The 13,317-nt window shown below is 45.4% G+C and overlaps 1 protein-coding gene across 1 annotated transcript in view; it reads left to right on the forward strand.

Moving 5' to 3' along the window:
- The window catches only part of LOC310693807 (vomeronasal type-2 receptor 26-like), a gene marked incomplete at its 5' end in the record, with an annotated part of 31,081 nt that extends 17,764 nt beyond the window's left edge, over positions 1-13,317 (forward strand). Inside the window, 3 exons of the mRNA XM_083476184.1 lie at positions 5,098-5,389; positions 10,643-10,769; positions 12,349-13,317. Coding sequence (XP_083332310.1) covers positions 5,098-5,389; positions 10,643-10,769; positions 12,349-13,250 — 1,321 coding nt within the window. The 3' untranslated portion in view covers positions 13,251-13,317. The remainder of the gene's footprint in view (positions 1-5,097; positions 5,390-10,642; positions 10,770-12,348) is intronic.

Genomic DNA, 13,317 nt, shown 5'->3' on the forward strand with positions numbered 1-13,317 from the left:
TGACAAGGGCTTAGCGATGGACCCAAGCAAGGTGCAGGCAGTGTTGGAATGGAAGCCCCCAAGGACACGGAAGGACGTACAAAGGTTCCTAGGTTTCAGCAACTTCTATAGGAAGTTCATAAAGAACTTTGCTCACTTGACCGCACCCATCACGGACTGTCTCAGTAGCAAAAAGAAGTTTGTGTGGACGGAGGAAGCTCAGCAGTCCTTTGAAAGATTGAAGAAGGCATTCGCGTCAGAAGAGCAACTATTACACGTAGACTTGGAGAAACCCCTGAGGCTAGAGACCGACGCATCTGACAGAGCCATAGGGGCAGTCCTTTTGCATCCAGGGCGGAGCAAACAGGAATGGAAACCGTGTGCCTTTTTCTCGAGGAAGCTGAGCAAGTCGGAGCAAAACTATACCGTGTATGACCGAGAACTGCTCGCGATCTACGCTGCCTTTCGTCGTTGGCGTCATCTACTGAGAGGGGCGCAGCACAAGATCCAGGTTTGTACAGATCACAAGAACTTGGAATACTGGAGGACCGCACGAGTGCTCAACCAGAGACAGATTCGCTGGGCGCAGGAATTCTCCAAGTTTTCTTTTGAAATCCAGTATGTGCCCGGAGAGGAAAACGTGAGAGCGGACACTCTCTCGCGGAAGCCAGAGTACTTCAAAGGAGAGGGGCCACCGGAGACACGACACATCATACCTGAGGACCGATGGGTGTGTGGGGGAACTCTAGTGGGCAAAAGAGAACTGGCAGGGCTTACTAGGAACGATGAATTCGCACGAACTAAAATCAGGGAGCTCCGAGATGGGAGAGAGGCACCAGAAGGGTTTGAGGAAAAGGAAGGGGTGTTGTACTATTGAGGGGCCATGTATGTACCGGGGGGAGCTCTAAGAGAATGGGTACTCAAACAACTCCACGACAACCCCACAGCGGGGCACTTTGGACAGCACAAAACGATGATGTTGGTCACCAGACAGTTCTGGTGGCCACGGGTGAGGGAGGATGTACGGGAATATGTACGAGGGTGCGACCGCTGCCAAAGGGCTAAAGGGGAGCGAACGGTACCAGCAGGTTTACTGGAACCCTTACCCACACCGAGCAAACCCTGGGAGGTGGTGTCCATTGATTTTATGACTGATTTGCCCAAATCACGGGGGGAAACCGCGGTCATGGTAGTAGTCGACTTACTGACCAAAATGTGCCATTTTATAGCCTGCTCACATGGGGTGACGGCCGAAGAGACGGCACGATTGTTCGTAGAGCACATTTTCAGGTTGCATGGCACCCCCTTGAGGGTTATCTCCGACTGCGGAAAACAATTTACCTCCCGGTTCTGGAGGAGGCTCATGAGCTTGCTGCAAGTCGAGGTGGGGTTCTCGACAGCAAGGCACCCAGAGACCAATGGGCAAGCGGAAACGGCAAACAGTATACTCCAACAATACTTACGCTGCTACGTCAGCAAGAGGCAGAATGATTGGGTAGAGAAACTAGCGCTGGCGGAATTTGTGTACAATAACGCTGAACACGTGTCAACGGGAATGAGTCCGTTTATGGCCAATTATGGGTGCCATCCCAGAGCCTTCCCGGGGAGTGAGGAGCAAAGCTGGAGTGTACCCGCGGCGGAGCAGTTCGTGGAAGAAATGGAAGCCCTACACCAGCAACTTAAGATGAACTTAGAGAGGGCCAAAGCGATTTACAAGAAGCAGGCAGACAAGCACCGCAGGGAAGGGGAAACCATACGGGTGGGGGACCAGGTGTGGCTGTCCACTCAAGGGTTACCTTTTAAGGGAGGGTGTAAGAAGTTGCAGCCCCAACGGCTGGGGCCATTTGAGGTAACACAACAGGTAAACCCCGTAGCATTCAAGCTCAAGTTGCCCGACAGTATGAAAATACACCCTGTGTTCCACAGGTCCTTGCTCTCACCACACAGGGAGGGGCGGGAATTCCCGGGGCGGGAGGTAGGAGTCATCCCACAACCGCAGGTAGAAGAAGGGGAACACCAGAGCTCAGCCATGGAAATAATTGATTTGAGGTGGTGAGGTCGTCAGATGGAGTACTTGGTGGCTTGGGAAGGGGAGCCCAGGTCAGAAAACACGTGGGTTACCGCGGAAGCCACCGATGACAGGTATATGGTGGAAGTATTCCATCACCGGTTCCCAGACAAGCCCAAACCCTTAGAGAGGTTCTGGGAGGAACAATTTGGAACCACAGATGACGAAGAGAGTTTCGAGGGGTTTTCAGAATCCGAGGAAGAATCGGACTGGGAGAGTCACCCTGTGGGTGGGAACCAAAGCAGGTGGACAGAGGTTTTCAAATCCACTGAGGAGGGTGACGGTTCCTTCAGGGGTTTCCCCGTCTCGTCGGCCGAGGAAGAGAGAGAAATCGATTCCACAGGTCGAGCGGGGGTTGGGGGTCCTGGAGGGGAGGTGGATGTCAGGAAACTGACATCAGAGCAACAGGCGAAAGAGAGGCTCTCCGATTCTGCGGGGGAAGGTACAAGCACTAGGGGGAGACACAGCTTGATGGAGGAGGAAGGAAATCAGCGTAACACCAAGGATCCAGGAGAGCAAATGGGAGAAGAGGTGGAAGGGCTCCGGGATTCTTCCTTGGAAGTCAGTGAGGAGAGCCCTGGTCCTCCACTACCCACGCCCTCTTTGCGCAGGAGACTTCCGCGCAATGAGAGGCGGAGACGATTGGGAGTCAAACAACTCTTATGCTGGCAATGGTTTAAGAAACGCCCACAGACAGATTCTGTGAGCGACTGAGGCAGCCACGCTGAGATGGGCTGTGCAGTCAGGACGGTTTAACCCAGGCAGCCAAGCTCCAAAAGGGGACAGTTTACACACGAGTAACTCCAAACCACTACACCTGCATATGGTCAAAATATAGATTCGAAGATGCTTGGGCCCCAGACCTTTTGACCCCCATTTTTATTACATCATTCATATTACTAATACTGCATAAATGAATTCTTTTGACCATAAGATATTATAGGCAAACAATATTAGAACAGATTTGTTAAAGGAGATGTTCCCATCATCATGATGAAACTGGGCCTCAAATTTCCCCATTGAACTGAACCTCAAATTTCCCCAGATTGTGATTCTACCTTAAAATCTGGGCTTTCACATTATAGCAAAAATGAAGACTTGTTGGGCAATGCCTAATATCAGGGATGTGTAGTTAAATTTACTCTAACTTGAGCAGAGGCAGCTTGGACCTACTGAGCTACGTGTCACATATTCCCAACTACCCTTCAAAAGAGAGAATAAGAGTTGTAGGACTCCAGGGAGGCGAAGTGGGTTCAAAAAGAATGCAACTTCAAAAACAAGGGGCACCCTGGGGAATAGGTAGTCACCCCTATCATTACCAGAATTGCTGGTTTCCATCCGACTGACAACAAAAAGTGCTTCCAGGGATCTTTAGCACATCAACCATCAGTTTCTGAAAGAAGTTACAAAAGTCTCATATTTTTTAGAACAAGAGATAGTCAAGAGTCTGTATCATTCATTAATCATCATTCCCGCTTCATATGTTGATGTATTTCTCTTTGGCTGCTGTATCTTCCACTTCCCAGATTTTATTTGAAATCTGTTTTGGCATTATTTCTGTTCCTTTGCACAAACTGATTTGCAAAGGTTCACCCTTTCTGCCTGCTTTTACATCAGGGCATTGATAACTTTACCTGTATGTGAGGTATTTCCCCCTTTTTTAAAGTAATTACCACTCACCCCCAAAGAATAAAGTCAACAGAAAAATGATTTGATCCAGATTATTTTCATGAAAGCTAGCTCCTGCTGAAATCAATCCTGATCAAAGCCACATGCAATTCTGCAGAGGGAAACATGGGAAGCTGCTTTTCGTGGGAAGACCCTTTCCACAGAAGGATCCTGCTGGTTGTGCTGTTGCTGCTTGTGCTGCTGTGTCATAGTGTTTGCCAGGTATATGCCATGAATTGCAGCATACGTGACGATCCCCTCCCTATTCCTCATGAGTTTTACCTGCCAGGAGACCTGGTCATCAGTGAAATTGTATCTCAGGTCTTCTTGCTCTACAATCTCCTCTCTTTCATGGAACAGCCAACACAGATTGTGATTGATGAGCCCATGTAAGTCTTTCTCTCTCTCTCTCTCTCTCTCTCTCTCTCTCTCTCTCTCTCTCTCATAAACACACACACACACACACACACACACACACACTTGTTGCAACGTATGTTGAGAATATAATTACTGGGAATATGTCCTCAAGGAAAGCAGTTCATTTTCGGAGTGAGAAAAGTGTCATGTCAGAAGCTTGTTCATATCTATTTAGCCTTCCGCATTATACTGTTAACACAAAGCATTAGTAAGTTTTCTCACACAAGTGTCATGGAAGTGTAAGGATCTTCAGTACTTCCACTGGGCTTTCGCACACTCTAGGTGGAGGAATTTGCATGTATTTGTTTTTCTCCACAATACTTCTTCTTACTCTTTGTTCCCTACATCCTTGGCCTTCATCTGTATCCCATCCCATTGTCTTTCAGTCATCTGGTATTTTAAATTTTCATTTCATATTATTTTGGTCTAGGCATACCACCATATTCCATCCTTCCTCTTGATTTCATCCTGCCCTTCCTTCAGCCTACTCCAGATTTCATGTGACTAGTTCCACTCAGTTGCTGCAACTATAAATATATTGAACCCACAATCAAATCTGATGAGAGTATGCGTATGAGAGGAGCATTTGAAATATTCTCTTGATATGCCTCTTCTGGTACATTTAGATAGGTAGAGGTAATATATTAGGGTGTGTGTGTGTAATTTTTAAATTGGTCATAAGACATATTGTATTACACTTTTTGCAAATATATATAGACTAAGAAGAGGCTTCCAGTTGTACCTCTCACTTGCTGTCTTTTCTGATTTCATCACTAAGTGGGAGACGCTCTTCAGTTACCTTGCTATTTCCAGATAAGAAATAATCCCTTCTTACTTATTTGACGCAATTTCATCTTATTTATTGTTTGATTGTAATAACTGAAAGATGAGCTGAGAGATGAAGAGGACACACATATTTTTCTTGCTTCTCTCAGTATTTGTGTCATCTACTACTTTTATTACAGTTCAGTGCCAAAGAACTACCAGCACATCCTGGCCTTAGCATTTGCTGTCAAAGAGATCAATGAAAATCCCAACATTTTATCGAATCTCTCTCTGGGATTTCACACCCTCAATAGCTACTACACTGCAAAGACGACCTATAAGGCCACCCTCAGCCTCTTTTCTACACAGCATCGCTTTGTCCCCAACTTCAAGTGTCACAACCACAACAACCTGATAGCTCTCATTGGAGGATGCATCTCTGAAATCTCTGTCAATGTGGCCGTCATTTCAGCCATCTACAAGACTCCACAGGTAAGCTGTGTGCATGCAAGTACAGACAGTTCAGAGTTGTGGCACAATATCATAATTTCAAAAACATGGCCTGTGATATTTTGGATAGCCAACTGGTTAAATGCAGTCCAAGTGATAATACTATCAAGTTTATTCACAGCTCTTTGTAAACAGGGCTGATCTTGGAGATGAATCAGACTTGAGATAAATTTGCAGTGAAGTGGCTCAGGGCTTTGTCACTCTCTAGATACGGTTCAAGATTTTTATCCATGATTTACTCCAGAGCTCAGGATACTGTGGGACCCAGAGGCTGGGGAGAAGTCTTCTGAGGGAAAGATGTGGGGCCCTGTAGAGAAACCCAGGACAACCAAGGATCTGGAGGAATCAGCAATGGTCCTAAGGTCACCTCAAGTCCCTCTTCACATCAATGACTCACTTGGCCCACTAATCACCTCCTTCCCAATATTAAAGCCTCATCTTAGTCCCCGATTTCCCCCTTTGTCTCATGGACCTAAAGTCGGATAGTGGCAGCTAGAAATTTTGCACTTTAGGGCATGTGCAAGCAGCGAAACCCGGAAGTAACCCTTTCAGATACTTCTGGGTTGCCGCGGGACATAACCTGAAAGAACGTAACATGAAGCAAACATAACATGAGGTATGACTGTGTAAACCTCTGGGGGTCACATGACATGACAGTGGCTAAATGGTTTGGTGGCAAAACAGAGAAGACCACGTGAAGAATACTTGTGCATTTTATTTCAGCTCACTTATGGATCATTTTTGCCAATACAACATGCCAACACTTTATTCCCCTTTTTGTACCAGATGGTCCCAAATGAAGCGCAACAGCACATCGGGGTTGTGCGGTTACTCAAACATTTTGGATGGACATGGATTGGGCTCTGGGCTGTGGATGATGACAAAGGGGACCAGTTTTTGCAGACAATGGCCCCAATGCTTGATGAAAACGGCATCTGTTATGCCTTCATCATGAGAATACCAAAATGGAATTATGTGGATGAAATGATAAAATATGTTTTACAACGTGTAGAATACTATTCAACTGTCTTCAGGGAAAAAGCCAGTGTGTTTTTTGTGTATGGAGAACCTCCATCCTTTCAGGTTTTGAGAATGTTGTTTTTTGTAGCACCATTCATAGAATTGCCACCTCTTGGAAAAGTCTGGATTGTTACATCTCACTGGGATTTTGCATCACACTCTATTCAAAAGAATTGGGATTTACAAACCTTCCATGGTTCCATATCTTTCACAGTTCACTCAAATCAGCCTGAGGGTTTCCAAAAGTTCCTTCAGATGGTAAGACCTTTGTGGTTCAAAAGAGATGGCTTTATTCAAGACTTCTGGGAACAGGCTTTTGACTGTTTGCTAACAACGTCCAAGGAGTGGGAAGGAGACGGGAATAAAACCTGCACTGGGGAAGAGAATCTGGAGAGTCTTCCTGGAGGTTTGTTTGAAATGAATATGACTGGCCACAGCTACAATGTCTACAATGCTATCTATGCTGTGGCACATGCTCTGAATGCTATATTCAAATTCAAAACCATGCATAGAAGATTGGAAGAAGGACGAAAAATTGCATTTCAGAATATGGAACCATGGCAGGTAATTAAGTCACAACACAGTTTTTTAAAGGTTGGTTTTCATTTGATCCAGAAATAAAGGTAAGGAAGAAAATCAAGTTATTCACTTAGGGTAAATAATGGTATTTAAAATGATTGTGTTCTGCAAATCAACATTTTTAGTTGAAGCCCTTCCTGTCTAGCCTTTCCCACAACAATAAGCCAAAAGGCAAAGGAATTTGACAACCATTCTTTTTTTCCATTACAAATGTTCATAAAAATGAAGTTGCTGTTGTACAGACATTAGTGGCAAGCTGGCTGCAGCAGGGGGCCTTCCTCCTGTTCTGTGCTTCCTTTAAAGACTGGTCTAGTTGTGGGTGAAAAGGGGAGAGGTGGTGCAGTGCCCAGAAAGGATTCCTAAGAGAGGCGTCACAGCCTAATCCCCACTGTATTGCTGTGCAAACGATTAAGCTCTGCTGCAAGAGGGCTTAAGACATCAGTGAAGTCTGGGTGTGGTTCAGCTGAGGCAGGATGAGACCCTGATGTACATCCAGTTGAGAGTAGGATGAGGAAGGTAAACTGGGATAGCCAGGCTGTACCAGCCACGACCCAACTCAGCCAGAGATCCACTGCATCTCAACCCTGTCCATTCTGGGCGATCTTGGTATAGGATTACCTAGATGATGATGCATTTTAAATTTCAAACCTAAATTCATTTATTCCAAAAGATGCTTCAAAGTGGTGGGTGCAACTTGAACAGACGAAGTTCCACTTAGCATGTGTCATAAACTTAAATTGAGATTTACTATAACTATGTTTAAGGTGTGGATACCCAGAGCGGTACTGTTAGCCCCAGAGCCATCTCCCCTCCAGTTCCCTTCATGATGCAGCCTGTTCTTGTTGTAAAAGATGGGATGATACCTGAATTGGAAACCAAGTTATAAAGGCCAGTGTGATCAATGTGGGAACCGTTTATAATCTTAGGTGCAGAGTGTGCTAGAGGCATGGTCTCACCAACCTATAGAAGGCTCGTTGAACACAAAGTTGGTAGCAAACTTAGTTTTACGTTGACCTGGGAGCAGGACCCTGGGGGTGCTATCGATGAGGCATGTGGGAGCAGTTTTCTTTTGGTTTCTTTTTGCAAATCCACTTGGATAAGCAATGGCAGTCTAGTGAATTGTTCGTAATTCATAATCTGCCACCCATGTGGAGGCAGGGAAAGGAAAAGAAAAATCAAATGATCCCATATCATGAACAATTCAAGAGTAGGACATGACAGTCCGATGGACGAAGCCCCCGCCTGTGCCAGGTGTGGGGAAGGCCCAGCTCTCCATGTGTTGCTGAATTGCAACTCAATCAATTGCGGCTTATAGAAGTTGTAGTGCAGCAACATATGTCCCTTTGTGAAATGGTTGTCCTTTTTTTGTGTTATCCTTCAATCCAGGTCCATCGTTTTCTACAGAGCATCGTTTTCAATAACAGTGCTGGAGATAGTGTGCACTTCAATGAAAATGCAGAATTAGTTGTAGGTTTTGATGTTACAAACTGGAGGATTTACCCCAATGGTTCAGTGATTAGAGCCAAAGTTGGAAAACTGAACCCTCAGGCTCCTTTCGGCAAGGAGTTAACCATTCGTGATGATCAGATTGCGTGGCATAAAAGCTTTAACCAGGTGAGACATAGCTGTGTGTGAGACCAGATACTGCCATGAAAATCAACCTTGGGTCCCAAAGGTTGTTGGACTACAACTCCCATCATCATCAGGCGGGTTAGCCAATAATCAAGGAGGATGGGAAGTTTAATAAAATGCACCAGTATCTGGGAGCTGAATCCTGAAGGACGGGTATTGAGATCGGCTTCAAAAATTTTGGAAATTCCTTATTGTGTTCCAGATTTAATTTTGGTAAAATCCCACATAGTCTTTTTTTTTCTTTCAGTTGCTTGATTTCTGGTGTGGGGTATCCAGAGAGAATGTCCATTTGCTGGATATTTCCATATTCTGGGCATGATGCTAGTAATCCATTTTCCATATTCACTCACGGTCATACTGAAGTCTATCTCCTTATTAAGAAAGCCAGTTAAACCAGGAGCTCAGAATCTTTTTCAGTCCTTTGCCCACATTCTCTTAGGGGAAACCATCCAGGGATCATATGCCAGTGGTGGGTGGGGAAGAGGGAAGTGACTGCGCCCAAAGAGGGTGAAGCAGCAGGCATGACTCTGGCCTGTGTTGAATAGGCTACATTCCAGCAACTCCAAACACAGAGGCTTCTGGATACATCCCAGTAGTTCTCTCTGTTCTCCACAGAGGCAAGCAATATGGATGATCGCTGTGCAGGGCCACATTCTAGCCAAGCAGAAGAGCTTGAAGAGGTGCAGAGCAGGGCTGGTGGGGGGAACATGGAAAGCATGACTTGGGATGAAACCTGAGGCATGAAGAGAAGCACCTTCACGGCCACATCCCCCCACCCCCCCATCCTGACATTTCTCCCCAGGAATGATGATTATTTGTTACATTTCTATACTGCCCTTCCTTTGTAACACCAAAGTAACAAGCAAAAACAATACCCCCCTGGCCCAACCCAACCCAAAGTGAGTAAGATACAGCGGAAGCACCATCTTAATCTGCCCATCTTTAATTCTCATTAGGTGTCAATAAAAGATATTTGCTAAGCTTTGGGCCTTATCAATTCAGATGCATTTGTTCTATTTAAACTCTCTCTGGACAGAAGCAACATGGTTCAATTGAGGAATATTTTCCTGTTACCAAAAATATTTTTATTATCGTTAAAAAAAAGAAAACCTACCCCTTTCCTCAATTTCCCCTAGTATAGATGCAAAACATGGACTGGTTGCTTTGGCAGGTAGGATTGCTCCTCTGCACCATCTCCATCAGATCAAGGGGCCTCTGGGTGCCAAAGTATCTGAGCCCCACAGAGCCACCAGGGGATTCTGTTCAGGGATGCTGAGGGGTGGTCAGAAAGGCTATATCTGTCCAAAGCCCCGATGATGTGAGGGCCCATGACTTCCTGGCTGTCTCTCATGGTTCTGGGCTCACAGCTGCCAGGCTCCATGAGCATCTGCTATCTATAGGCCATTGGTTCCTTAACCGGCTATGAAGACAAGGGCAGGAATACTGGAGAATAATGTGATGGAGAGAGGATGGCAGTCCTTCACATCTCACTCTGGGGTGGCATTTGTTCAGTGCACAGGTGGCAGCTGAGCTACGGCATTGGAAAGAGGCAGAGAATATGATTAGCCTCCATAAACCTTTCTGCAATGCTTTATTCAGATCAGCCCAGGCTTCCTTCTGAACCCAGATAGGATTCCACATCCTTGGGACTCAGCATGCCACTATCTTTCATTCTTAGGGTAGTCCAGCCCTCTTCAGGCGTTCTCTCCTCACACAAGTGGGGTGATCTGACGGGGGGAGCTACTGACTGTCGCCTCTCCATCAGGACCATCCCTGTCTCCCTCCGGGTGCTGAACTCTGAATGCAGGGTCCTAAAACTGTTCTGAAAATGGATAAATGTAGAGGACACTCCCTGCTACAGATATCCAGCCCTCAACATGTGGAGGAAAGCTGGGACAGCTGACTGCTCCATGCTCACTATTCTCAGCACATAATCCTAATCATGCGACATTCGAATGATGGATAATATGCTCTTGCTAATCTTCCTTTCTTGTTTTGGTGCAGATGCTGCCTGTTTCTCTATGCAATGACAACTGCTATCCTGGCTACAGCAGGAAAAAGAAGGAGGGAGAGAAATTCTGCTGCTATGATTGTGTTCCATGTCCAGAAGGGACTATCTCTAACCAGAAGGGTAGGAGCAATACTTTTTTCCTAGAAAAATAGGTGACGCTACTCAACATGAACACATTTAACAAATTATACTTGGCAAGTATTGTTTACCCCAATAAATCATGGGAAAATCCAGGAAGAGAAATTATGATGCTAGTTCCCACCTTCCATGGTCATGGGTCTGGGGTGTGTAGGTCTTCTTTTAAGCCCATTAAATATTTCTACCATTTCCTTCAGTCTCCCTGGTTGCTCTCAATTCCTTATTTGAAAAGATCTTTTGTCATGACATCTTCTCCCGGCTTTAATTGAAGTTTGAATACTAAGTGCTTGAAAATGTTAACAGGCTGTATGCTAAAAACAAGTTCTTCCTTTTACCTTAAGAAATGTATTTCTGGTTTCTTTGGAAGTAAAAATATTTCAATCAAATGAACAGCTGCCAGGTGAATCATGGGGTATCTCAAATAAAGCTCAGCTGAGGGTATCATGGGTATTCAGGAATCATGGTATGTGGGAAGGGTTGTAGAATAAAGGAGAGCACATCTAAAAACACCGGCAACCAGAAAAATTAATATGTGCAACAAAAGTCCTGCACAACACTCACAGAAATTTCACCAAACTTTCCTTTCCCCTTTGGAATAAAGTTAAATTTATGGAAACTTTCAACAACAACAGGAACAGTCACAACAAAATCATAATCATAATAGAGTATTGGAATAAGACAACAGCCTAGTGCATTCATGGTTTTCAACGAGAGCAGAATTTACTATTTCATGGAAAAACTATCTAGTAGACCAGTTCAGCATCATCCAGACTTTCTCACTGAAATCACGAGTGTCCTTTGGTTGGTCAAAGAACGGCATGAACACAAAAAGCACTTTCATTTCTTTTTAAAATAAGATTTTATCAAGGCTTTTTCACAATACAACAAGTCAAAAGAAGCCGCTCTACATAAAAACAGAGCTAGAGATAGAATGCCGAGTCCTCCCTCCAAAGCTGCTCTTGACTCTGGTCTCACTCAGGAAGTGGGGGCCCTTCTAGCTCTCACCTGGAAGCTTTGGTTTTCCCAGTCCCTCACCCTGAGAGGTTTTCCCTTCCCTGCCTCTCACTCAGGGTCCTCCCACCAACCATTTGCCCCCCATGTGTGCACAATCCCCCAACAACAGCCCAGAGCAAAGGAAACCCAAAGAAAGTGTTAAATGTTTGGGAAAAGTCAGAAGCCCAAGGCAGTATAAGTTCCTCAACTATGTTTATTTAACATTTGTCAATGACAACAGATCACTCATAAGAAAACAAGAACCGAACTGACTGGACAACACAATAATAGTGCTGAGCATGAACTGACTGTTGACAGTTGACAGTTGAAAGTGCATGCGTTTACATGCCATTAGACCGTTTGTCTACCAACGCTTATACGATTGGTTAGAACGCGCCTTCTAACATAAAATGTGTTAAACCCAATACATAACAGAAAGCAAAAGAAAGGGGAAAGGGAGAGGGAGGAGAGGAATTTCACTGCCTGCCGTAACTGATTCTTTCAGGTAGCTGTAGGTCATTATCTTGACGTTTTTAATTGTTCCATCTTCTCCCCCTCCACCCTCCAGATATGGATGCCTGTGTCAAGTGCGCAGAAGAAAACTACCCAAACCAGGCCCAAACAGGGTGTATTCCAAGGGGGCTGAGCTACCTCTCCTACCAAGAAAAGTTAGGGCTCAGCTTAGCTGTCTCCGCTCTGGCTTTCTCCCTGATCACCACCTTCGTGCTGGCGACTTTTGTGAAGCACAAGGACACGCCCATCGTCAAAGCCAACAACCGCAGCCTCACCTACCTCCTCCTCCTCTCCCTCCTCCTCTGCTTCCTCTGCTCCTTGCTCTTCATTGGTCAGCCTGGAAAAGGGACCTGCCTCTTCCGACAAATGACTTTCAGCATCGTCTTCTCGGTGGCCCTTTCCAGTATTCTGGCCAAAACCATCACCGTGGTTCTAGCATTCATGGCAACCAAGCCCGGATCCAGAATGAGGAGATGGGTGGGGAAGGGGCTGGCCAATTGCGTGGTCTTTTCCTGCTCTTTCTTTCAAGCTGGCATTTGCACCCTTTGGCTAAGTGCTTCCCCTCCATTCCCAGATACAGACATGCAGTCACTGAAGAGTGAGATCATCCTGGAGTGCAATGAGGGTTCAGCTGCCATGTTCTATTGTGCTTTGGGCTATATGGGTTTTCTGGCCATTGTGAGTTTCCTTGTGGCTTTCCTGGCCAGAAAGTTACCTGACAGTTTCAACGAGGCCAAATTCATCACGTTTAGCATGTTGGTTTTCTGCAGTGTTTGGCTGACCTTTGTTCCAACCTACCTGAGCACCAAAGGGAAATACATGGTAGCCGTGGAGGTCTTCTCCATCTTGTCCTCCAGTGCTGGGTTACTGGGTTGCATCTTTTTCCCTAAATGCTACATCATTGTGCTGAGGTCTGACCTGAACAACAAGGAAAGCCTAATAAGGGGAAGAAAATAAATAATGGGTATATCCTTCACTGACATTAAATGGAGAAATAACATGATCTTTGATAAATTTGTGTCTC

This window comes from Podarcis liolepis (assembly GCF_965112155.1).
Source record: "Podarcis liolepis genome assembly, chromosome: 14".
NCBI classification, from domain to species: domain Eukaryota; kingdom Metazoa; phylum Chordata; class Lepidosauria; order Squamata; family Lacertidae; genus Podarcis; species Podarcis liolepis.